At 36.9% G+C, this 27,960-nt stretch overlaps 1 protein-coding gene and 1 long non-coding RNA gene across 3 annotated transcripts in view; one reads left to right on the plus strand and one right to left on the minus strand.

Annotated features, from left to right (window-relative positions):
• Positions 1-27,271, plus strand: GABRA6 (gamma-aminobutyric acid type A receptor subunit alpha6). Of its 2 annotated transcripts, none has more exons than XM_065848950.2 (10): positions 1-273; positions 492-610; positions 856-923; positions 2,187-2,407; positions 2,501-2,583; positions 3,181-3,324; positions 3,743-3,895; positions 8,195-8,454; positions 19,632-19,898; positions 24,709-27,271. In XM_065848950.2, exons 1-10 carry the CDS (start codon positions 236-238, stop codon positions 24,757-24,759), a joined length of 1,404 nt encoding a protein of 467 aa, XP_065705022.1. In that variant the 5' UTR covers positions 1-235; the 3' UTR covers positions 24,760-27,271. The 2 variants fall into 2 exon arrangements, with proteins under 2 accessions (XP_065705022.1, XP_071670900.1); XM_071814799.1 differs by lacking the exon at positions 3,743-3,895 and adding an exon at positions 3,976-4,128.
• Positions 6,754-27,960, minus strand: part of LOC139829115 (uncharacterized) — a 401,519-nt gene continuing 380,312 nt past the window's right edge. Inside the window, exons 4-5 of the long non-coding RNA XR_011741395.1 lie at positions 11,044-11,127; positions 6,754-8,953 (exon numbers count right to left, since the gene is read on the minus strand). This is a non-coding gene — a long non-coding RNA (uncharacterized lncRNA). The remainder of the gene's footprint in view (positions 8,954-11,043; positions 11,128-27,960) is intronic.

The following is a 27,960-nucleotide window of genomic DNA, read 5'->3' on the forward strand; positions in this document are numbered from 1 at the left end:
AGTCAGATGAGGCTGAACGGCGGTAGCGAATCTAGAGGACACACACGGCCACAGACACCCCCCGCCTCCCCACCCCGAGCAGAGAGCGGCCGAGGACCACGGGGAAGGGGGTGAGCCACCCTCACCCGGCGGAGCCCCTGCCCGAGAGGGGCCGGACGGCAGGAGGATGAGCGCGGACAGTCGCTCCAGTTGACGGGGCTGAGGGCACCTGAGCGTTCCCGCGCGTACCTGAGGAATGGCTCTGCTCATCGCCTGGGTGTGCGTCGCTGTAAGGTGAGTGAGCGCTCCCCTCCTAACCCCAGCGACTGCTGACGGCTCCCTCAAGCCCGGCTGCAGCCCGGAGGACCGAGGCGACGGGGTCCGGGCCCCCTGCCCTCCTCTGTTCTCCCCCGGGGCCGGTTCCTCGACAGGCGCCACTTTAGCGGGAGGGCTGAGGCGAGGGGACGGGGGGAGGCTCGAGCCCAGCGCGAGGGGCTGACCTCTCCTCGCAGCCTGGACAAGGCGCTGGGGGCCCAGGGCGACGGCGGAGACCTGTACTCGGAAAACATCACCCGGATCCTCGACAAGCTGCTGGACGGCTACGACAACAGGCTCCGACCGGGATTTGGAGGTAAACTCCGGTCCCGTCGGGGAGCCTGAGAGCGCACGGCGCGGTGCGACGAACAGGGGCTCTCGGGGGCTAGGGGGCTCGCCCGAACGGGCGCGGGGAGGAGGGTCCCGTCCCGGACCCGGCGGAGGGAGGCGGTGAAACCCAAGAGGCGGGCGGCAAAGTAGGAAAGTTTCCCGTGCCCCGCCGGTGCTGTCGGGGCAGCCCCGGTGTTCCGCTCGCCCCGAGCTCGTCTCCGTGTCCTGCAGGCGCCGTGACTGAAGTCAAAACGGACATCTACGTGACCAGCTTTGGGCCAGTGTCCGACGTGGAGATGGTAAGGGCCCGGCTTGCTGCCCCTGCTCTCCTTTCCCGGGATTCATTACGGTGGCATCTGAGTTGACTGTCATTAAAGCAGATTACGAGGCTTAATCTTCCTGACTATCCCCAGGCCCCAGCAGAGCAGTTTGGCTAGAGCTGCATACAGCTATTTCCCCAGCAGAGTCAGCCAGGACAGCCTGAGGCCCAGGTCTCAGCCTGAGCACAGAAAGCAATGTGAGCCTTGGGTGAGGGCACGGGTGGGAGGTTAAAGATGCCTCTTTAACCTCATTAAGAAGATTGAGAGCATCTGTGGCCCTGCACATAGGTTTGCAGGAAGGCTGCATAGTAGGCAATAACTTAATGAGCAGCTGCAAGGGAATGGTGCCATTTCTGAGATGGCTGCCCCTTGTCATGCTGGGTACCCCCAAATCCAGGCAGCTGCAGATTTGGGTGAACTGTGTTAATTACAGCAGCAACCCCAGGAAAACGTTACACCATCAGAGTGAGGATGGCATTGCTGTTCTCCTTCTAGAAACTGACTTTGCTGGTTTTGCCCTAGCCCACTTCCTCCAGTACCTGCTGACCTGAGCCTGCAATCCAGTTTGCAGGCAAGGAACTGTGGGCCCCAAGGTGCAACTCAAAGTTTTCCCACCTCTCTTCAGCAGTCTGTTTGAGAGAAGGCATAACCTTGCCTTCTTACACATTTGCCTCTGGCCAAGGTTAAGCTCTATTTCCTAAGCAACTTCTGTAGAGAACTCCATTCTGAAGGCTTGTGAGAATATTAGTAAGAATTCTTGAGAAAAATAACTTAGATTAATATTAACTTGACACCATAATCCTACTGTAATGTGACTCATTCACATCAGTTGTTTCTTTGTGAATATACAAAGTAAGCTGCAGAAGAGGCACTGATCACGTCTTTTTGTTCCTGGAAATTGAACATTGACAGGATACTAAATTAGGCGTTTATATTTCCTTAGACCTCAGTCACTTTGAATTAAATTATTATCTTTGAGAGGCAATGAGGTTTCTTTTTGTTACTCATACCAAATTATTTGTTCACTAATTAATTCATAACTATTCTTTAAATAATAAGAAAATAGGCTTTTTTTTTTTTTTTTTTTAGTAACTACTTAATGGTAATAGGATTAAGTGTTTAAGTAGTAAATGAAATGCCAGTGACATGTGGGTTAGGTTCTTTCACGGAGTTACTGTACACACAGCAACTTGGGACCGTTGGTGCCCACACATCAGTCAACTACCTGTTTGTTTTCCATAGGAATACACAATGGATGTCTTCTTTCGGCAGACATGGACTGATGAGAGGCTGAAGTTTAGTGGGCCAACTGAGATTTTGAGATTGAACAATTTAATGGTTAGTAAAATTTGGACACCAGACACATTTTTTAGAAATGGAAAAAAATCAATTGCTCATAATATGACAACTCCTAACAAACTTTTCAGAATTATGCAGAATGGAACTATTCTTTACACAATGAGGTGAGAACCTATTCTTCTGCTTTTGGTTGACTTTTGTTTTTGATTCTTTCAAGTAGTGTTTTTTTCATTTTCATCTACAATACTGTATTCTAGACTAACCATTAATGCTGATTGTCCTATGCGGTTGGTGAACTTCCCTATGGATGGACATGCTTGTCCATTGAAGTTTGGAAGCTGTAAGTTTTCTCTTTCATTTTTTTTTTTATAGTAATACATTCAGTCTACATGTACGTGAGAAGTTCAGAAGTGAGATCCTAGGACACTACGTAGTTTTTTATTATATTTTTTATAGTAGAATCTTACTTTTTCCTCTGAGATGCAGACCATTCATAAGCATATAGATTTATTCACTGAAGGGTGACTGTTGAAGCGTATTTTATTGTTTATTGTTCTTACACATCTAGTAGTCAAAGTGGATCTTCCAATAAGTTACAAAAGCTGTAGTAAATTTTCTATATTACTTATAGTTTTACAAATATTTAGTCAATCTGTGGTAATCACTTTTGAAAATATTTAGTTGATCTGTAGTAATCTATGTATTTGTCTTATAGCAACTTAATAAACAACAGCTAGTGCCTATCAGGTCCCACATCAATCATTCTCTTATTGGCTTTTTTTGCATTTTTTCATTAATGAGGTTAGGAACTTGCTGGAGTAGGATGCATGTTTCTGTGGGTATTGGAGCCACAAAAGGGATCATGCTACTTTTTTTTTTTTTCAATTGATTAAAAATTACATAATTAACAATAGTAATTTTTTCCTCTGTAACTCAGATGCTTATCCAAAAAGTGAAATAATTTATACATGGAAAAAAGGACCCTTGCATTCAGTAGAAGTACCACAGGAGTCTTCCAGTCTCCTCCAGTATGACCTCATAGGACAAACTGTATCTAGTGAAACAATTAAATCTAACACAGGTAAGATGTAGCCTTGTATGAACTACTGACATTATAAAACACATCTTGAAAATAAATTACATTTTTTTTGTTGGTTTTTTTTTAATATAGAACAAAATCAGTTTAATTATATTTTGCTATTGTAAAACCTGAAATCCTTAGAAATAATCTAACCTTGTCAATAGTCTCTTTAAGCATACCATTTTTCATGCAATTCCTAAGAATTCCTCGTCTCCCTGCCACAGTTAAAACAATACATAAAATGAATATTATTCTCCTCTGTTTCCATAAAGTCACGTTACCTTTTTTTAATCCGCTTATTTTTATTATGCACTAAGAGGCCTGTAAGAGCTTTCCTCAGAACAGTATGTTGGGTTTAAGCCAATAATGTTTACTCATGATGTTGCTCAATGATGCTGACATACTTGTCTCTTAACAGGTGAATATGTAATCATGACAGTTTATTTCCACTTGCAAAGGAAGATGGGCTACTTCATGATACAGATATATACTCCATGCATTATGACAGTCATTCTTTCTCAGGTGTCTTTCTGGATTAACAAGGAGTCTGTTCCAGCCAGAACAGTTTTTGGTATGCTGCATTAAGGTCTTTGAACAGTTCAGCATCTCATATACCATTCATTCATTATTTCCATTGCTTGTTTGTTTTAGGTGAATATTCACTTCAGCTGCTCTATTTCCATCTTCAAAGGAAAATAGGCTACTATCTCATTCAGACATACATTCCATGCATCATGACTGTAGTCCTGTCCCAAGTTGTGTTTTGGATCAACAAAGAATCTGTTCCAGCAAGAACCGTGGCTGGTATTCATGTTTTGTTCTTTCATCATTCACTTCATTCACTGTATTGAATCCGTTGTATCGAACAGCTACTGTAATCCAGTGGGGCTTGGAAAAGACAGCTAATAGATTTCAATGAACAAAAGTAAATACTAAAATTAAACCAAATAATACTCAATCTGCCAATGAGTGTCAAAATTACTCAGGATATTTGGTTAGCCAGACTTGTTTGTGATGTTTTCTTCCCCTCCACATGTTTTCATATGCAGGAAGGGACAATTTCTTAGTGAATATCATCCTCTCCATTTTTTGAAGATGAATTTTTCTGTTGATTTATTATCTTGTGAAACCCATCTGAATTAAAGCTTTAAAAAATTTCACATGAGATGGAATTAATCTCATCTGATGTGAGGTACCTCATCTAGCATTCATTCTGAAGTGCTCTCTTCCACTTGCCTACAAAGGCATCTAAACGACTACTGAGGACTTTAGGTGGATAAAGTTAGGTGAGACGAATCCTGGCCCTACCACATGTTGAAGTTGGAATACGAAGGCTGTGTCCATACTGTATGGCAAGGCCTTTTTTTTTTCCAGTGGTTTGAATTAATGCTCCCAAAGTTGTGAGTTTTGTCTCCTTAATTTTTAGTGTGTGTTCTGCTATTACATTTTACACCACTCCACACTTCAGCTGTGTCATTATTAAGAGGTAAACTTTCTCTGACTGAACTGTTGCTTCTAGAAAACCAATCATAAAAATATTAAGTAAAAATAACAAAACTTGTCAAAAACTTCCCTATACATATGTATTTTGCAACTCTATCTGTTTTCTCTTAGGCCCTTTGTGAGACTTGTCTTCAGTTTCCTAAGCATAAATGTTTCCTAAGCATAAATGATGCAAGCCTCATAATTAAAAAAAGAGTATATAGTTGTAGTTAGCATGCTACAGAATGTGTATAGTTTCATTTCAGTCAGTCGGCTTTTCCTACCTGCAGGGAATGGAATTCATAAAAGCACTGCAAACTTTCAGGAATGTGGAATGAACACAACTTCCTCAGGTGCCTCTAAAGAAAGATCAACACTTTTTTGTTCTTGAAATCCCTGTTGGGAGTTGGGATGCAGTTTGACATCATTAAGCACTTACAAGTATTATTTTCTGGCAATTGAGATTTCTTTAAGTGCTTTAAAATATTAAAATATCAGGCAGTAGATTTCCAAGGATGTTTATTGCAACTGAAGCACAAAATATGTTTAGGAGGTTTGTACACCAAATATGATGCTACCTGATTTGGCTTTATATTGCGTCTCAGGACTATACAGTGCCATCCTCTACACTTTGAGCAAAATGTATTTCCTATTTAGTGGGCAGTGGAAGTCAATTCTATATGCTTGAAGTAATGTGCAAATAAGTCTTTATCTGATGCAGTAATAATTATATAAAGACCCCAAACCCTAGAATAACAACTCTTAGGTATCATACTAAGTAGTAAATACAGAATTAGAAACAGTAAATATTTTACAAAAATAGTAAAATAGACATATTTCTCAGTATTGTGGAAAATTAGTCATGTTGACGCTTTAAAAGTGTATTTCAATCCTTATTCCTTTCTTGTTTCTCCCAGGCACAGTCTGAATTTATAGTCCTCACTAATTCAAAATTCCCTGGATTCTGAACAGCTCCATCTAAGAAAAAGAGGGCAAATTCCTTATGACAAAAAAAGACTTTTAGATCCCAGTGAAAAAGAAAATATTTTAAATTATCTTTTCTGCATCATATTGGAAATACTTGCATTACAAATTTTCAGTTTTACATCTCAGTTCCCAAACTGTAAGGCTGAGAGAAATTAATAGTAGAAAAACAACAATGGTGTGCCAAAACCAATTTCTCAAAACAAATTCATTTAGCAACTCTATTTACCTCTAAAATGGATGCCAGTTATCTTTTGCAGGTAATATTACAACAAATACTCTGAACATTTTGCAAAGATAAATTAATGGTCATAAGCACCTACACTTTGCAGACCTGCAAGTGAAAAATGAGAGACAGAAATAACTTATAATTGTGTCACTGCAAAGAACGGCAGATTGCTAGTACAAAATTCCTTTTGTTTTATGTCAAGCTATGTATGTAGCTACACATATATATGTATATATGTGTGAAGTTAATGAAGCATGGTATGATCAGAAATTTCTTAGAATAAGAAATATGGTTCTTGGAGGCTGAGTTTTAAGTATGCTCTAAATCCACATGGCAGTGGCTATTATTTCACATTTTTATGTGCCTTTATCTAATATTTTTTATTCCTGGCAAAAAATTAATCTGTTATTTTGCAGAAAGATAGTACTCAGTTTCTACTTTCTGAGGAGGTCCCCCTGGAAATTTTAAATTAATCTTGAGTCATTAAAACTTTGTTTATAATAACGTCTCAGATAGGGAAAGGTGTTTTGTTGTTGTTGTTGTTGTTTCATTTTTAATAAGAAAAGATAACATATTTCAGTATTTGCATTATGTAACAGATTCTTCAAAACTTACAAAGAAGTGTCAAAGTTGAAAAACAAGGGCAAACAACCATCAGTTACAGAGTTTACCAACTGTAATTTGGCATTCAGTTTGATAAAGTAGTTTTCCACAGTGCAGCGCATTTCATCAATATTCACTCTACTTTGAGAGAAGTCTTATCTAGATCTGTAATAGAAAAGGAGTCCTATCCCTAAGTTGAAATTCCTGCTGCAATAAGTTTTTATTCAGACACAGAATATATCATTTTTATTACTAACTAGCACATGGACAGATTTTAATCTAATCACACATCATACTGAAAGGTTCATTCTGGACCTTTGGAATTGGAATATATCTCAGCATACTTGCATTCATATTATAAAATGAGTCTGGGAGATTTGGGAGAAGTAGAGATCCTACATATTTTTATAACATATCCTATTTGCATTTCATTAAAACATGTTAAGTAATGACATTGGGATGTAGTTAACCTCAGACAGCTGGTAAGCTACATCATGTGAAAGAAATGATCTAGTCACCCTGTCTTGATGCTGCAGTATGCAATGACACTGCATCCTTGCCACCGAGCATCATCCATAGTGTATTGATTCATCATCATAACATGACATTTTAACATTCTTTACTTTCCCACCTACCCTTTCCCAATTGCAGAAAAGAGCAGAAGGGGGTATTCTCCACCTTGCTATCTTTACATACCTGCAATTTTCACATTCTAGCAGGCATAATTATAAGTAAACATGAGTCATAGAGGCTTATATGTCAATGAATGACTTTGCTTTTGCACTTTTAACTTTTATCAGGCAACAGTGGGAAGTATGTTTCCTACATTGTTAATACTGTATACTTCAAAACAGAAAGAATAAATTTATGAGTTCACATGAATAACACCACAGGGCCCATGAGCTACATGACCAGATTTGTTGTGTGAAAATAGATAAGCAGCTATAGAGAAGTAGCTTTTCTGTCCTGTATTTGTAACTATGGGCACTTTCAAATCAAAATAGTGTTATTGAATCTGAAACAATGTATCCAGTGATTAAAGACACAGGGGACCAAACTCATTACTATAAATATTTGGATCGTAGCCTACCACTGGTTTTAATGCAGAATTCAATTGATTCAGTGAGGGTTCTGTAAACCGTGATCTGTCTTGTGCAACAACAGGAGAAAGGATTACGGTTGGGAAATGAGAGTATGCTAATCTAGATTTCTGCCAAATGCTCCACTTACTAACCCCTCAAGTAAAGTGTCTTTCATAGTTTGAGCCCGAGTTTTGTTATACCCATGTTTACTACAATTCTAAGAAGCTGCACCAGTTAGTATGTAGTTATCTTAACTTTCAGTCCATTTGATGTATTAAGGAAGTTTGTTCAGAGCTTTTAGATGCTGAAGCCAGTATACATTAATTACTTCAGAATACAAAAGGCTTAGCAGTGTTGGTAGTCAGCTGGTATGTAGGATGACAGCTAAACCCAAAGAGGAGTTGTGGGGTTTTTTATTATATATGAATTTAAGAGTAGGAGTGTTGAAGTAAAATTCTAATTCCCCCATTTTCTTTCCCTTATTTTCAAGGAATCACCACAGTTCTAACAATGACCACTTTAAGCATCAGTGCACGCCATTCCTTGCCCAAGGTGTCCTATGCAACCGCCATGGATTGGTTCATAGCTGTGTGCTTTGCCTTTGTCTTCTCTGCACTTATTGAGTTTGCAGCTGTCAACTACTTTACCAATCTTCAGACCCAGAGAGCAATGAGGAAGGCAGCCAGGGCAGCAGCACTGGCAGCAGCACTATCAGCAGCAACTGTACCGGCAGAGGACGAGATTGTCTCGGTAATTGCTTGCTTTTCTGATAATAAGCATCCTACAGGAAGAGGCAGCTGAAGTAGTGAATGGAAAACAATATTAAAGTGATCTTAACCTGAGACAGATTATGTAACCAGACCATGTCTATTTATCTAAGACATCGTTCTTATTTCAGAAAATGAAAAGGCTTCATTTATTCATACTGTTTATTTAAATTTGGGATGTGATTTACTAGAGAGTTGTTTATTTGGTAAGATATTTAAGGAAAGCCATTAGACTGTTACCCATAATACTTCTCTTGAGCAATGCTGTAGGCAGTGTGGTCAGGCAGCTGTGGTTCTCTCAGTCAGACTGCAAAGTTGCAGGACACTGTACAATGGAATGAACATGTGCATTGGCCAGATGATTATGGGATCACTGTAGTACACTGGTACATACCATAAGTGGGTCATCTGGAAAAAGCGGAATTAGCCTTTACATAAACTTGGCAGCTGTTACTTTCGTAAAAATCTGTGTTGGTGGGAGCCTGGGGAAAAAACACAAATGTAAAGATTAAGGATAGGTTTTACTATACGCGAAAGATAGGAAGGCTTTCTAGTATCGAAAATGCTTGTCAGAGTTGCTTGTAAATATTATTCTTTACATCTCAGGCTAAGTAATGAAGGCTGTCTCACAACATATATTAATATATTTATCACTATAGCCATAGCCCTCCTGTTTTCAAAATCACTGTTACTACCACCACCACCTTTCCCATTCTGAGAGGAATAACAGAATTTGAATGAGCTTCTGCAAAAACCTTTAAGTCTGTAGTTGAATAAGGAAGTAAATCTAAGAGCTACTGAACATCAGGACAACATCTGACCCACCACATAGTCATTTTTTCACATTTGCTTACAAACAGCAGTTAAGGTTATAACATTTAGGTACAGACAAACCATTAAAGTCATAATTGATAAGTTCCATATTATAGTGAAGCCAAACTCCAGGGCACCTTGCCACTGGTGCTGATTGGAGCTAATTCATGAATGTTCTTCACTTCAGTCTGGAAACATTGTGCTTGTTAGCCATATGGTATTTTGCTTACAATTTTTTTAACATTTAAAAAATTGTAAGCCATATTGTATTTTGCTTACACATTTTTTACTACTTAAAAAGACTGAAGACATTGTAAGATATAATAAAATATAGTAATGTATTTTATTTTCATGAAATATATAGATACAAAAAGAAGCAAATCTTTATACATTTTTTTTGTTTGTTTGTTTTAAACCACAGTTATATAAAGAAAATACAAAAGGAAGTCCAAAATATCTAAAAGGAGCTTGGACACAAATATTTGCAGAATCTTGCACTGATTCGAAAGTGACAGCAGGAAAGCTGAATCAGTTTTGGCAATATTGCAATGTTCATATCTACATTTATTTTAACCAGTAAACTTTTGTAAATAAATTTAAACCTGACAAAAAACAATGAGAGGAAAATAATTAGGATATAGTTCCCCTTCCCCAATATAATGATATTTGAATGAGAAGTACTCTGGACTGAATGAGCAGAACATTGCAACAGTAAAGTAGTATAAAATAAGAAAAATACTGATAAAACAGAAGGAACTTTACAATGTACTAAAACTTCATTTATTTCTTGTTGAATTTTTTTCTTTTTTTGAGGGCAAGCTATCAGAAAAAAGAGAGACCACTTGGTTTTATGTAGCATGGAAAATATTGACAGCTGCTACTTAATGAAGTGGAACAATAGCTCAGTTCTTTCCTGCACACACTTCCTTACTCAAGTTTGAGTTACTCACAGTGAGGTTTCCAAGAAGGACAAAAAAAAATGCAGCTACTTTTTATTGCATTGAAGTCCCTGCTGAGCGATATGAAAAGTTTGTCCTGCTCTGAGCATGCTACTGCTGGTGAATTCATGGCAGATGCTACAAAGCCACCACCACATCCCCCTCACCTGTCCTTCTCCAGTCTCCAGAAGACAACTGTTGCAAAAAATAACCCTCTGCATGTGCCCAGATACACTAGAACATACTCCTGCTGAGGCTCCTTCAATACTTGTGGGTCAGGTCTACCTGGCCTCTATCATTGCAGGCTAAGCTAAGCACAGACTACAAAATGGCTGTTGAAAAAATTAATCTAAAAAAAGAAATTAAAAGATCTCAAGTTTCTTATTGAGATCTTCAGCCACAAACAGGCACACAGCCAAACTGAAGACACATTTTTCTCATTTTGTAAATATTAACTTGCTAGCCTTTACAAGGAAAAACAAAAAGGCATCTAGTAATAAAACAGACATCTAGGAAGCACACTGCAGTCTTTTCCTCGAGAAAATTATTTACAACCAGCTAACAACAGACAGATTTAGCAGAGCAGTAAACCCTGTAACATCAAAGTCCCAAGGTAAATTCAGACTCTAAAACACCCCATAGCGTCCACAAAATTCTGTATTCCTGATCTTGCTCAAAGGTCATATTATCCAAAACAGTAATTTCTGAGCCCTGTAAGTCCATCACTTTTTTTCTCACAGGACCACTTCTCTGTGAGAACCCACCTCTTCAGCAATAGAAAATGCAAAATCAATGTGATAATAAAAATGAAGGATACTTACAATTGAAGGAAAGATGATGTAGTCAGAACAGCTTCTAGAAGAATTAACTATTACATTTAAAAGATCCCATTCCAGAAGGGCAAGCTGGGAAAAAAGGAGTAATGACAGGATAAGAGATTTTTAAAGTTTTTTTTATTATTATTTTCTTTTTTGTGTGTGGTGAAGGTAAGGGGCAAAGAACTTTTATGTGTTGTCACACGGATATACTGCAGGCAGTAATATAATTTCAGCTGAAACAGACCTGAACCAGCCAATTTGAGTGCTAAGAGCGTAGTTAGCGCAGGCTGATTGCGTGAGTATATGACCATTTCCTCAGGATTATCATCTTCTACTGAGCTTTTTACTTCTATAGTTGCATTACTGGTTTTAAGGCAGTTATGTTTAAAAAAGACACACAGCATAATACTCAGTTCCTTTCTTATTGTAGATTTAAGAGCTGTTTCTGTTGTCTCTATTTCCCTTTTCTTGTCCTATACGCTCCAACTTGTTCTGCTTGTTTGCCTCTAGATTCTTTAATCAGTTTTCTCTTCAGATTTTTCTTTTTTGGTTGCTACAATGCTCAATTATTATTGTTTACAATTTATCTTCCCTCTCCTGCTCTTCTTTTTTCTCCCCATTTACTCTGCCTCTCTTCTTAAAATGTTTTCTAATTCACTAGGAAAAAAAAATTCTATTAGAATCCATGTCTTATACATTAAAATATTTTTTAACTGTGTACTTTATTTGATTTAAAAAAAAATCAAGATAGGATAGTAAAGTTGTTTATCCACTTCTAATGCTAGTATTTTTGTGATTTTTAAGTGCATGAAAGTTCTCAGAATTTTAGCTATATGAAAAGGCATGTATAACATGGAGAGTTGTGAACAGTGTGTCAAAAATGCTTACTGTATTCTGCATTTATAGAAGTCAGATGGTATTTTTACACCAAGAAAAATTCTGAAGATTGTGGAGGTTTACTCAGTTTCGGAGAGTCCATTTATAAAAATAAAAGTGAAAAAGTGAGATGTACCTACTTGAACATATTTATGGCTGTACAACTGCCAATAGAACTCTGCTACCAGTAGCAACATTAAGAATAGCATTATACACTAGATGTTTTTAATAATTATCTTAAAGTGCCTGAAGAGTGGCTAAAGAACATTGTGGTGGGAATAGCCTTGGGCTGTCTGAACTAGTACTTTCTCTATAACAGGAGACCCATTCTTCTGCTTTGCATAAGAGAAGCCCATTGAGACAGTTTTGATATAAATGAAAAGTCAAGAGAGTTCTAAAGCAGCCAGTTAGAAGCTTTTGCTGCCTGAGTGAGGGCCTAAATTCATTGAGATAAGCATAATTACAGAATATATTCAGGGTTTTTTTAAATTCCAAATTAACTATGTCTCCTAAAAAAAAAAAAAAGAGTATTTCAAAACAGTATCTAAAAACCTCCTTCCCATTCAGTCTAGTTAATTTTATTTACAATCTTGCTTCATGTTGGAACGATAAAGGACTCAGCACTCCGATTCAATGTGAATCACGCAAAAGCCATTTATTACAGAAACATGTCTCCTTATATACGCAACTATTCTCTAGTCACGAATCCACGCTCCAAACATGGATTCGCTAAATGAGTATCATGGGCAGTCCACACGCTGGAGCCCCACTGATGATAGGTCCGACGACTCACGCCATGCTGAGGCCCTGTTAATGAAGAAACGCCCCTCTTTCTCACAGCAGGTTCTGTTCTCAGCTTCTCAAAGTGGCCTTGAGATTCCTTTGGGCCTGACTAATTCAACAACATATCTCCTTCTAATGAAACCCCTTCACAGCTTCATTCAAATGAAAAAAAAAACAACAACTCAATTTTATACTGTAGCCAAAAAACCTGTACACTCAGAAAAGAAAGATGGCAGATGACCAAACTCTGCTCAAGCCATTGGACTACACTGGTTTCAGTAGGAGAGACGATGGTCTGACCATATACTCAGTTAACTGATGACAGCCCAGCATGTCTGATCTGGTTCCAGGAAAGCTGCTCTATTCTCTAACTGAGAGCAGAATTTGGCTTGCTGTCTTTGTCAGCTGCAGGCAATCCCTGTGTGAAGCACAAACTATGGGTGTTCCACTCCAAAATACAATGGCAACAAGCTGAGTGGTCATCTGGACCCTGACAGAAACCTGGTTTTATTCATAGTGTGACCAAGCTTGTTCTAGCTTGTCAAAACCAATATATACATATATGAAAAAAAAACCCAAAACATTATGGCATTTAGCTTTTGAATTAATTTTAAATGTCTATTTTCTATATCAATCATACTGTTTCATCATTATGGCTTCCTTTATCCAGGAATATCGCAGTTCTGGAAGTTGCAGGGGAAGGGGAATTGGTGATACTGTCTGGAATGCACCATTTAAAGTAATGCTCTGCAAGGTGGTCAGGGAGCAGACACAGTGGATCAAAAGACATCCTTTGCATGTGAGAGACTGCATGTAAGAGACAAACGATTGTTACAGGGTGGTAGTTTGACCTGTAGTTTTAACAGAAAACCACGCAGAACTGTGAAATACTGCTGGGAGAGTTTTCTTATTACAATGTTCCTATGCTTTGAAATAACATGGCTTGGGCAGAAAAGGATTCTTATTAACTTCAACAACCCTACCCAATGGCAAAGCAGCCATATATCACTTCAGTATAGAGGATTTAGTTTTCTATAATTACGTCAGAATATACTAATTATGTTTAATGAGTATCCCAGTGCAACTCAAAAGACGGCACTTCTATTTGTATTACCAACAGAAACAGCTATATGCATTAAAGTCTTGACTGAGAACATGGTACTTTCAATCGAATTAAGGAGACCTTCCTTCTCCTCCACAATTGCAGATTATCAAGTAGACTATTAAAAACAAACAACAACTTTCAATTATATTGATTTTTTGTCATCCCAACAAGGAAAGTAGATACTGATTATTTGATTCTGCCTGAGTTATATCTTTGTCTGATTGGCAAAGCCAATGCATGGCAGTAAGGAAGGTTTAGGAGTAGCTGATACCATACACCAAAATAGAAAAACTCAAGAAGAATTGGATTTAGACATTTTTTTGTTCAGCATTGAAGTCTAATTCCAGTACCATTTTGCATGGAGGTAGTAAGAACAAAATAGAATTAAATTACAGAAAAAATCCCAAACAAACCTCTCTAGTACTGTTTGTGCAGTTCAGTCTCATTTAGACCCTCAAAGAAGTAGTTCCTGTATGCTGCAGAAATTTAGCAGAGTAAATGCGGACAAGGACTGTTTTCAGGGCTGACACTGACTTTGAACATTAAATCTGTTTAAGATAAATACATCCTTTGCTAATTATTTGATTTTTCTGATATGCTACATGTAAATATTAGGAAGGGACTCTACATTCACATTGACAAGAGAATGACTAGAGCTCCAGTCTCTGCTCTCCCTACTGCTTCACCTGATGGTTAGGCTATGTTTTGGAAGACGTGAATTTCTGTCCCTGAAGGTTAAGAAAGAATTTGAACATGGCTTTCTCATGCTCGAAGTGAGTAATTTAACCTGAGTGGTTTAACCCTTTTACTAGGGTAAAGCATGAAGAAAACAAATTTGCATGTTATTCTTGATAGTATTTCTAGGAAAGGAAACAGAGAATTCCTAAAGAGATGCCTAAAGCTAGGACTATTAATGACCTCTAAACTTTTGATTATGGAAAACACTGTTTTAAATGTTTCCAATACACATTTTTTGAACCAGATCCCATAGATGAGATATGCAAAGACATGTCTAAACTACAGGTTATAATGAACCTCTGGTGTGAGATGGATACTTAAACTGCACAGAACTGTAAAGACTGAGGTACCTTAGTGCATGCCCAAGGGCATCTTACATGACATGGTGAGCTTAACTGCTACAAGGCGCTGCATGTGCATTGTTCAGCAGCTAAGAAGAGATTTTACAGATCACTGTGGAACATTGGGGGTAAACTACACTAAACTCCCTCTTTGGCAGCTAGGTCACTAGCACATGATTTTATATGTATAATATGAATGGCTGACATCACTCAAACTGTATCTACTAGTGAGATGGACAAGGAAAAAGAACATTTAATTTAGTGTTCTGCCTTGTACAAACATTTAGTTTTGGCCCTATTTTTTTTGATTGTTTGTTTATAGGGTTTTTTCATGTGATTTGCGATGTTAGAAATTTCAATATCCTTAACCAATACATTATAAAGAAAAGGAGGAATAACACATTTTTTAATCCAAAGTTTTAGAGTTTATTCTCATTAATCTCTTTTTACTGCATTGTCCACAGGAAAAAGAGATATAAGTGAGTAAAAGAGAGATAAGTGAGGACACAGATATTAATTTATTTAAAGTTATCCAGTATCTGAGTGCATACGTAAGATACTCATGTACTGCTAGGTCATAAACTAAACTGATAGTGAGAATACGTATTTGCAGTACAAAGGAACAGAAAGCAGTAGAGAATTTTACAAATATGAATTACAGAAATCTCTCGAGGAGGAGAAACATAAGAACAAAACACATTCATAAATCACAGTTAGCATCTATATAAAAATCAGAAAAAGTAGATAAAAAATTCCATTTACTCCAAGGTTATATATGCTGTATTTTTAAAATCTGGAAGCCAAGTAATTTGCTGAGAGCTTCCTGAGACATTCTGGTTATAAGCAAATTGTAGTGATACTGATGAGAGTTGTGAAGAACTGCACCTTTATAGATGAGATGAGACTGCTTAGTGAGCTTTCCAGGGATCAAAGAGCTGAGCTGCATAAGCCTAGTGGAAGCCAGACTATACCTTACTAGCCCATATACACACCAGTCTTTGTCTAGTCTAGTTTTATGATATCTCAAATTAAACAGTGATCTTGCAATTTGTTCTGTGTCACTGGGCAGTCGTACATAGTGACAAGTTTAATTGCCTGATGGGACTAGCATTCCACATGAGTGGAAGAGTACTCCTCTGAATCAGGATTCAGTACTTAACAAAATTCACTATTTCTTTACGACAGTGTGCCTTGCCTCAGGCTTCTTTTTGTTGCTCTTAATTATTCTAAAACAGTCCTTACTATATGAGTGATTGCCTATGTAAACTACGCAAAATAGACTATTCATTCCTGTTTTCTCTCTGTGTTTTGTTAAAGTTTATGATGTCATTGCGGGTAATCCTTATCAAAAGAAAAAGTTAAATGTAAATACAGTAGACAAATTACTGCATCTGCTTTTCAGAACTCAGCTGAAATAAGAAACTATGTGGTTTCCTCTCACCACCCTCTCCTTGGTTTTAGCAGTGAATTCCAATGAAAAATATGAGTTGTGGTTCTGGGGCAGCAAGTCTGGTCTACAATCAGCTGCCACACTGAGAGACATCTTCATTACACATCTGAGATAAATTTGGACTTAGAATTCCATATCCTGAGTAGTGATAAATAAAAAAAAATAGCATTGACCCTGACTTGCTGATAGGCACACGAGGGTGTTAAAGACAGTGTAATGAATTACTCAGGGACTTTATTAATGATTTATATCAACTCTAAACCATCACCAGCAGGTGAAGAGCATGACAAAAAATTGTGACTTTACGGAGACAATAAAATGCACTGGTCCTTCCTAAATATTGAAATAGTCTATTTTAGGTAATGAGAAGTTATTAATATCACTTCATTGATAAAAATTGACCTAAAGTGGCCCATAAGTGGGAGCATAATCAAGTTAGTTAATATGCTGCCCAAGTTCTGAGGGCACACATTGACTCAGGATCTTCCTGTCTCGAATTTGAGATGAAATCATGACATAATCATCCTTCTGTAGCAATTCTTCTCCAATAGGAATGAGATTTAATAAATGTTATAAATAAAATAACTACCAACATTATACTTTACCAAGAGCATATTCAGATGATCACAATTATTTTACTACCTCTGCATTCTAAATAGGTTCAATACTGAACATCATCCAGAGATCATACACTACATCTGTTCTGCCTACTGTTAACTCCATCACCTCACTACAACTGATTCACGCTTGAATGATCCAGAGCAGAATTTGACCCACTAATGAAAAGGGTGACAATTCACATTAGCACTTGTATTTTAGGAACCACTCATTCTCCACAAAAGGTCAAGCTCTCTTACAGTAAAGCAAAACACAAACTACCTTGTAACTTTTACAATTCAGTTCAAAGCAGGGCATACAGACCAAACAGAATAGCAACTTGTATGAAAGCAGTAGCCCAGTCTCTGTCAGTCAGTCTTTTTATAGAGTGGGATTATTATTATTATTATGATTAGCGCAAAGTGGACACGGATAACCCTGTTTCTGAGACACATCTGTAGATCATCCTCCATTAAAGTCTCTCTGTTGCTTGCTGTGTTACTAGAAAATACGAAATCCAACATCTGTGTTCCAGATAGACACAGTCCCAGAATATGAATGCTATTAATATCCTTTCAAAACATGATACCAATAATTTAATGCGTAGATGGCAAAGTGGAAGAATGAGGAAATGGCAAGTTGGAAGTGTTGATGGGACGTGGGGGAACAAAAACGTAATAGGCAAAAGAGATCAACACAGATCTAATGTGATTTTTTTTTTCTTTTCCCCAAATCAGATGTTGTTCTCTCCCCCATTTACTCAGACTAAAATCAGTTGTGATGAACCCATCTCTCTCCAATTGCAGTTGAATACCAGTGCATTCATCCACGAGCAGAACTTGGCATCATGTTATAGCAATATCATTTGTTCTGAAACTCTGGTGTAACACTGACCGCTAAATAGATAAATCCCGTTATAACTCGATTTCAGTCATACATGAGATACCAGGTGTGTTAGGCTGGTCTTGTATTAGAGAAATTACAGCCAAAGTAAAAGCAATGTTTTTGAGAAAGTGCTTATTTTAATTTAAATTAGCAATTCATTTATCTGATTGACTAAAATATGTTTCCATGCTTAGAAATCCTGCAAGATAAATCCCCAAAATGTTGACAGTGGGCTGCATTTGAGTGAATGATTGTCATTCAATCACTCCCAAGGAATGACTTTGAAAATCACATATCTAACAGAATTTGGCCACTTTAAAACCATTCAAATGTTACTATTCCATTTTGCAATAGATACATATGCTGTTGTATTTTAAGTTATTTACATCGGCTAAAACTTCCCTCATCAGCTTCAGTCATTCAGTCATCTTGTTCTGATGACCAAAAAAGCTGCTTAGTCAAACCCAAGAGTAGCTGTGTATGTTGTGTGATTTTGCTGCACAATACTCTTCATCAATAACGTGGAAATAAGTTTTACATTCCTTTATTGATGAAGCCTCAGACTAAAACATATGTTAGCATTCTTGCTAGACTCTAGGGTATTTCTGTTGCTTCCTGTTAACAGAAAATGTGAGTACTTCATATTAAAATAACAAAAAAGAACTTGACGCTCTAGGCGTTCTTCCATATTTTCTCAGCCATCAGCAGAGTCTTATGGCTGCTGCCACACAGCCACATTACTAATGGCAGTCCTGGACAGTGGCAGGAGCAGCAAGGATTTTGAAAACAGCATCCCATTTGATAGTACTGTGAAAGCCGGTAACCAATATCCATTAAACGAGGCTTAGATCCTGGGGTAGATCTTATTCCTAAACCATTTCTGCAAGGAAGGAATCTATTATTCTATTCTTGTGCAAGTAAAAAATGACAACTTGGCCACAAATACAACAGGTGTATATAATGAATATACATGTCAGTCTAGCAACAAAGACACAAAATCTAAATGTTCCTGAGGTCCGGCTAAATTTTTAAGAGCTATCATGCAGCTCTCTAAAAAGTTATTTGACTTGGCTTTGAATATAGCACAAAATATAGGAATAATCTAGTTTCATTTTGCCGTAAATGAAAATAAAAATAGTCCCATTACAGTTAGAATGAGTATTTGTCTTCAGTTGTATGCATAAAACTGCTGTGGGAATCATGAGATATATTAGAAAACGAAATGTCATCCTAGAAAAACCTACAGGACAATTTAGCATGTGTCTTCAGCACCTGTAAAGCTCTTCCATTTCTTTTTATGCAGCAAATTTCTAGTTCATAAGCAGCTAGTCTGGGACTAACACGCATGACAACTCAGCTCCATTCAGTGAGTGTTTACCAAAACTCAATGGGCTCACACGGTGAAGATTGCACTTGAGCCAGCCCATATGTGTTATTTTGTTTAAACTCGATTCATATCTACATAAACTTCAGTCATCCCAATACATTGCACCTTAAATACACCATTACCTTCTTTTCTTTTAGCTCAATCTTTTCTTTCTCTCTAGTAGCTTCCATTTATTATTGTGTTAAAAATATAGAAATCACCTATTCTTTTATGTTTCTACAGAAAAGCTTTAGGCCACAAACATGCCTCTGTATATTTGCATTATTGTTGTGGTTTCTTTAGATTGCTCTGTAGCAGAGAAACAGCAATAAAATCAGAAAATTGAGTAGAAAGGTGGAGAGAAACCTAATGATCACAAAACCTAAGATTCTGTATCCAAAAATCACCCTTTTTCTTCCCCCTCCTTTTTCTTTTTTTTTTCTTCCACAGCATTCTGACTCTAACTGTAACCTGAAGAAGAGAGTAAACTCTGTAACGTCTCAGGCAGAACAGTCTCCTGAAGCCAGCATAATATCAAATAGTGCATCCCAGTGTCAACCAGTGTCTGTTCCTCCACCAGCCCCACCACCACCACCACCACCACCAATTGGAGGCACAAGTAAAATAGACCAGTATTCTAGGATCCTCTTTCCAGTGGCATTTGCAGGATTCAACCTCGTGTACTGGGTTGTTTATCTTTCAAAAGACACAATGGAAGTGAGTAGTAGAATTTCTGATTACTTGCTTATGATACGTAATAGGTTTACTTGACCAACATTATTTTAATTATTTGTTTACTCTTACAACTCCAGTTAATCGGTCCTTCCTTAGGAAAGTTACTGATAATAGACTTCTCTAAAAAAATCAGCTGTGACTTCCAGTAGTAGCGGCACTCAGTACAATGCAAAAAGGCTATTTGAAGATGAGAAATGTAAACACTTATCTCTCTATGCCGTGTTGCACTGAGCAGAACACATTGTGTAAGGAAACATATGACGCCATTCTCAGCAAACAAACTAAATCTTCCATTTCTTTATCTTCCTATCTGCAGTGAGGAACAGTAGCATTATCTGCTGAAGCAATGTAGTGAAAGAGACAAGAACTTTAATATCTCCTAAGGTTTGCTCAGTGAGATAATAACAGTCTCCCCCAAAAAGTTTGTTATTAATTCTAAACATTTATCCATAGTGTGAAGAATTGACAACTGAAATATACAGTTTGTGAATCAAGAGTCCCTGGTTTTATACCTTTTAACACTGCTTTTTCCTGGTTTTTTTTGTATAGCTTAATTGTTTTATGCAGATAAAGCTGCTAAATTTTTTTGCTTACATTTGTTTGAATCAGGCAGAGAGTGATCACATCTTGAGATACCCATGAGCTCCAGAAGACATGTGCCCTGAAAACTGAGCATGTCTAGAATAATCAGTCAGTGATTAGCTTATAATTTTCCAGCAGCCATTAAAATTTAAGTCTTTAATGCTTTAATTCTCTCATTTTTTCCTTTTGCCTAAATACAGTGAATGGTGTCCCGTTTCCTTGGTAAAAAAATATTCATTTGCCTCATTGCCATAGAGTTTTTGCATCTCACTGTACATTGCAGTCAATATGATTGGTACATTTAGCTTTATTTAGGACAGCTAGAGAGATAATGATGGTGTTTAGATAGTACTGAATGCACAAAGTCCCTACATCAATAAAAACAGAGGCTGGCAATCTGGTATGAGTGGTGAGCAGCTTGTGCCTCTGTTTCCTAGTTTAGAGGTAGATCAGGCCAAGGGAAATCTCATGGACAGCCAGGAGATGTTGAAGTAACACAACAGAGCTGATCAACTGAGGGGTGGCATCTTGCCTCTGCTTGAAGCAGGGGCTACTAGCCTCTAATTTTGCTGATTTTTGCTACTGGCATGATCAGGAAAATACTGTCTCTCAAAGATGGAGCATGCTGCCAAGCAGCTCATATAAAATCAGGAGGGCAGGAAGATGGGAGGCCCTATCTCTTACAAATGTTTCTGCAGATGTCTCTCTCAAGAGGTCACAGCTGCTACCTCCTGGCCCCTCAAAATCTGCCCACTGCTAAATTTAGCATTTGTGCCAGAGTTACTGATCCTGCCATTAAAATATTGACTATGTGTGCAAATTACTTATCTCAATCAGAGAAGGGAAGTATCAAAAAAGCTCATTTATAATCATTACTGCTTCTGTTTTGAGGCCAGTTCTTCAGTTTGTGTAGCTTGCCATAACTCCAGTGATTTCATTTAACTGTTCGCATTTTGAATCTAGAAATATTTGAAACATAGTTGCCATATCTCTTGGTAGTGATGAAATACTTACACTGAACCTTGTATATTAATAGTTATAGTACAACTAGGTTTTTAAAATACTTCTAAAGTCTACAGCATCGTGCTGACTATAAATATTTTTTAAAATGGCACTTGTGCAAGCTCACAAACTTACTCACAAATTCAGAAATGATGTTCTGTAGTAGCCTTATAGAATGACAGAAATCTAGCAGCAAGATTCAGAAAACAGAACAGTATTGACAGCTGGGGTGTTTAAATTATGAAGAATATAAAACAGTTACATCAAATGTTGATCAAACTCATTCGCAAATGATATTTTCCTGTTTGTGTACTCAGCTGTAACTGATTATGAGTGAGATACACATTGCTAGGTTTCTAATTCAATATGTTGTATCGGTTTATCAGTTGTTACTTTCAGGGAAACCCAGGATTGGTTTTACTTTAAAAATACATTAAAAATATTTAAACCTTTCCATTGAAGTGGAGAAGATAAAGTTAGGTGAGCATACTTCAAGACCATTTCAACTCAATCACAGTCTCAAGCCCAAAAGATTAAATATTGGTACAGCATCACTCAGTTAAGAAATTTAATTTCATCTAGAAAGTGCATTTTATGCAGTATTTCAGGTATATTAACTTTCCTTTTTTGAGTTACTTCCTTGAGTTAGTTTGTCTTTTGTTTAAAAAACAAAATGAAAAAAAAAATCTAATCAGTTCATTAAAAGAACCAAATTTCCTGTGCAGAAGTTCTTGTAGTGCACTGTTCTAGGATTTTTGATTAGTGCAGTTTGAAGCATAGAACATCATTCACCTAAGTCTGTTATTGTGGAGATTCCTAAAGTGAACATCTACCTACTGTCTACGGATTATGCATATAGAATAAATCAAGAAGCTTTTCATGAATGGGTTTGTAAAAGCAGGCAATTAGCACTGGAATCAAAGGTAAGTTGTAACTCAGGTAATTATCTTGTGGCCAGACTCTGACTTTGAAGGGAGTGCAAGAAGCATTTTTCACTTCATGTTCTGCAGTCAGAGCATCAGCTGGAATGAGCAGCCTTGTTGATGTAACGACACAGTTGCATGAAATGAGGAACTCCCTCCTAAGCTGTTTGGTACTTTTCTGTGCACTACTAAGCATTTTTCCTTATGGCTTAGGTAATGGGCCATATGTTACAGAAATGAAGAAGTCATTCTTGTGTATTGTATCTGATAATATTTATAAGAACCTTGGGTCTTCAGTACTTTTCAAAGTGCTCCTTGGAGTACCTTTTTCTTCCCCCTCCATTTAATAATTTTAATTTTTTGAAGTATTCAGGTTAATCACTTTATCTTACTATACGTGTAAACCAAAAGTATTTTCATTACACAGAAAGTTTAGGATTTGGAAGTTTGCATAATGAACAAGGTGTCTATAAAAAATGTATGCCTTTAAACATTTGCGTATTATTTTTTCAGAGCAACTAGGATTAGCCAGATAGCAAGAGTATCTTAGGCTGAACTCTGTATTTGTACTGTCATATATCAAGTCCAGCTCAGCAAACCAGATAGTAGCAAACTTTCTTTGTAAAAATGTAGCAAAAGATTAATTTTAAGCAAAATAGCTGTATTCTCTGAATCAAAAAAAAAATCCAAGTTGAAACTAAATGCTTCAACCGAATGCTTTTTATACATGGATGGAGTTGAAGTTACCTTCCGTCCTTATTGTTTAAATAAATGGTTCTATTCTTCATTTGAACAAGTGGGAAAACATTCGGTTGCAGTCATCCACCATGTGACTTGATAGATGAAAGATATTGCAGTGTAAATTGGTTTGCAATAGCATTGCAGGACAACAGCTAGATTGGTAAAAGTAGAGAAATGAAGCTAATATAGTTCTCTGCCTGCATTTTACTAGCATGATGTTAGAACCCAATATAACCAAAGGACAACATGAAAGTGGAAAAAATGAAGTACTTGAAAATATATACGAAAGAATCCCCTGTTAACAGATGCTAGTTTTTAGACCACAGAAAATGCTGATGCTTGTATGAAAAGCCAACCTTTCAAAAAGTTTTATAACTGTAATGCTGACAGATGCTTCACTATAACAACATCACTGTGCCATTTATAATATAAAAAAATAAAGCATTAAATTACTCTGAGAGGACTTACTCCCTCACTACAGAAGGTCAGTTTGTAATTAATTTAGCTGGAAGGTTTGAAGTTGTGACATCCCCATGATCTACACATGCAAAACGGAGCAGGCATGTTCCTGCAGTGCATGTTCATCTGTAGACTACAGTCATACCTGCCATCCACAAAAAGCTCTATACAGTAACGAACAATACACATTTGTCTAGATTAGCCAAATAGAGAAGTTCTTGAAAGGAGAACAAACCAATCTGACAAATGAGAAAAAGTCATACAGCATTTTTTACTTTGCTTTTGGTTCTAAATCTTCCTAAGTCCTTGAGCTGAATACTGATTTATGACAGTGACTTTGGGAGGTGAATTGCATGCTTACTTATTTTAAAATTTGCTTGATTTGGAATGCAAAGCATGTCCTTTTAATGAGAAGAATACAAATACTCTACCTTTGCCATCTCATTCACAATGTGTGTGCTGTTCTCACATGTTCTTGTACATCTTCTTTTAGAAAGTAAAGGGTCTTAATTTTTATAAATTTATGTTACAGTTTGTAATGTAATGAAACATGGAATGATGGAATGAATCAAACTGAAGGAGGATAGGTTATTCAAGTTTTGATGAAAAACAAGCAGGGGACAGCTTTTATGTTTGTGAGTAGAGGAACGTACAAAGTCACTGAATGTGCTAAATGTGCTGAGTCCTGGATATTATTTTGATGCAGAGAACATAACAGACAGAGAGAAGACAAGATGCTAATGATGCATGGGTCAAGTGGGAAGAAAAAAAACAGAGAAAGAAACAAGAACTGGAAAAAGTATTTAGTTTCAGTATGTTAATATTGATAAAAATTGCAACGTGTATTGTTACATCACTTTTCAGTCTAAACACTGGAAAAATAAAGTTCAGGACAAAACAGTTATTGCCATACACACAATTGAGCATTGACGATCTGGGTAATGAACATCAAATTCTAGGAGGATTCTCCCTTATAACACGGTTCTATTTTAAGTCTGCTGAGACAGTTGGAAATCAGGTGGTTTTGTTGGTTGATTTCGTAGTTAACCACCCACAGCTTAAACTTCTCTACACTTTTCTTCCAGTTCTTTGAACCTACTGCAATGCATCTTCGAAATGACCATCAGTCCAACTGAAGATCAGCTCAAGGTTTCAAAGAATTCTCTGAAGGTCATATAGGGCTGAAGGGACTTCAAAGGATTTGGTCTATCTACACATACTCTCAGTTTTCAAACAGGGAATATTTACATTCGACATCACCTGGAAATAAACTCTGGACAAATCCAAAAGATGGAAGCTGCACAGGACTCTAACAGTACTTCCTTCATATTTCTCACACTGATTCTACTATAAAAGTTCTCGTTAAATTATTTTGTTCAATTGTCAAAGAAAAGAATGTGCATTTGTTCTAATTATGTTATAAACAATTGAATGTTTACATTGATATAAAACAACAATAACAGGATTATTTTTTAAAAAATACAGTAAGAGTTGCTAAAATAAGCCTGATTCTGAACTGATGCAACTTGGCATAGTTTCACTGAAAGGTGAGGAGCTGCACTGATCTGCAGCACTTGAAACGCACCAAAAATACTGTTAAGAAGTTCCATGAAAGGCAACTGCAATCCCATCAGGTTTTCATAACCTTTTCACAGAAAAGATGAATGATGAATTCTTATTTTCTTTAATTTCATTTTCATCTCTTTAAATTTGAAATAATATTTATAAAGAACAAGATATAAGAAAACAGGAAATAGAAACTATTTTTTCTATTGTTTATGTACTTTAGCTAGTTAGTTATGATACTGTTTTTCCTTTTTTGGAAGTACAACCAGACTAGTAATAAGCAATTTCTGGGTAGGATCTAGACAGGCAGGACTGAGTTGTCAGGGAATTTTCAAGGTCTAAAGCTGAATAGACAGAAAGATGCAGCTACTCATCAAGCTAAATGCAAGTCTCCAACTCCAGGGAACTTCCTAGAAGCACATCTTGACAGGTAGTTAGGGAACAGGCTGCATTTTATCAGCTGATTCTACTGAATTGCCTGTAGTAAACTCCCTGGAACTTTTTTTTTTCTAGAGGCAAAATACTGCCAGCATATTCAGAGTTTAAAAATAATATTTTAATTCATTTGATACTCTCAGCACAAACAGTCACAGGATTTCTTTCTCATATTTCATAGTCATCTGTTATTTTACTGTATATTCATCCTTCATCTCCATAATCCTTTTTAAGAATGTAATTTGAAAAACTATGCCTAACCAAATTGAACCCAAGGCAACTTCATTGCAGGTGTAATGGACACTGGTGGGAGTCAAAAGCACCCACGGAACATTTACATGCAACCAAATAAAAAATAAGGACTACTATCTTGAAATTAAATATAATACATTGAAAGTAAATCAACTTTAACAGAAACATTAAATGTTGCATTGATTTAGGAAATTCAGGGACTTTTGTTTTGTTGAAACAAATATCTTAGTCACTGTGAGAAAATATTTAGAGGCTGATTAAAGAGTTGACACCAGTACACTGTCAACTGCTTTACTGGCTCTACAGCATTTTTAGCTCTCTGATGATCTAGCTCCAACTGTTTTCCTCCTCCCATTTCAAGAGGACTACGGAGCTTTTCCTTGTGCAGTAGCTGGGCTCAATGTGTGAGATCACTTGTTGTACTTCCTGTTCTTGAACTCTGAAGAGCATAAATGAGACAATTTAAATAGACTTGAGTCAATAACTACTGTTTGCATAGAGATGTCATGTTTGCAGTTTGCTTTTCCTAACTGACTGCAGGCTGGCACACTTGGATGTATTTCTAATTGCACTGAATTCTTTCTTCATTTTCCTTTGGAACTAAAATTGTGACGATTTTTCCCATTTTCAGCCTTTATATAGTATTTTTTTTTTTTTAAATAAAATATGGACACTGGGAAAATATTTTATAATGTGTAAATACATCTTATTTTGCAAAAAGCAAATTGTGCTATAGGGACACAGGCTATTTTTCAGTATAACTATACTCGTTCTTGCCTCACTGACTAATTTTCTATTTTGAGTACATCAATATCTATACAAGTTTTCAGAATATTTTAAAATTGGTTTGTGCACAAAATGAAAATGTTTAAAAGCTGTGGAGAAACAAGTGACACTGAAGAAGCTAAATTTTATATCTGATCTTTGCATAAAAAAATCTAAATACAAATTTTACAGCAGACGCAGAGTTCCTAAATAGACACTGTTTCCTTGGAGTGTAATATTTCAATGTATAAAATAGAGGTAACTTCTGATTAGGAAACTATATCGGCACCTTAAAAAATGTACTATCAGGTCTCAGTATGTAATAGCATATTTCACCATGAGCACAAAGACTGCTTATCATTTTTCAAAGGAGCTTTTTATGTGGAAAAGATAGACAAGGGTTTGTTCTCTGTATCTCTTGGAATGGTAGGAAGGGAATATGTATTTTTCCTATTCAATGCTTTGTAGAGACACAGGTGTAATCAATAATAATGTTAATAATGTCAAGTTATATCTTAGAATAAATGTAATTACTTAAAATCAATGTCAGTTCTTAACCATCCTGGTTATTGTTGAACACCAACCAAACAAGCAATACGGTAGAAAAGCAGATAAATTGAAAAGTTTTGTATAAATATGTGTATATATTTATGTATGCATATATGCCTATGTATTTCTATAGAAAATATAAATAATAAGTTTCTCTATTCAATACAAAAAAAGAAAATGAGTATGGGTTTCTTCCAGTATTTTTGACTGTATTTCAATAGGAAGAGCAAGAGCTGAAGTTGCTGCGAGATGGGAATTTGTATGTGCAGAACGGGACACTGTGGGGAGAAGACGGGCAGTTACCATGCTCTGTTGCACTCTGCTAATACATTATTCAGCATTAACCTAACTTCCTATGTATTCCAATAGAAAGGATGCTCTGGTTTTAGCCCATGAACCTCTCAAAGGGACAGAGTGTAGCTTAAATTAATTTTAAATCTGTTCTGCTTGATCAGAATTACAAGAAATAAAAGACCTAGGAAAACAACTACAGAATTAACATAGTACAGTAGAAACCTCAGTTTCACATTTGTCTTTTGTATTATTGATCTGTGCTTTTCTCCCTGCTTCCTCCACCCCCATTAGTTTTTCAAATTTTCTAAACCAAATAAAAATCCAGCAGGTCTAAGAAATAGAAACCATGCAACGGTCAGCTAGGTCAGCCCTGAGATCATGCACTACCGTGTTCAGAAGATAGACCTCACCAGAAGCTGAAGCAAGAGTTGGATAAACCCCAGAAATGTGCGTACTGTCCAGTGGTTTGATACTTT

This window comes from Patagioenas fasciata, chromosome 14 (assembly GCF_037038585.1).
Source record: "Patagioenas fasciata isolate bPatFas1 chromosome 14, bPatFas1.hap1, whole genome shotgun sequence".
Classification (NCBI taxonomy): Eukaryota; Metazoa; Chordata; class Aves; order Columbiformes; family Columbidae; genus Patagioenas; species Patagioenas fasciata.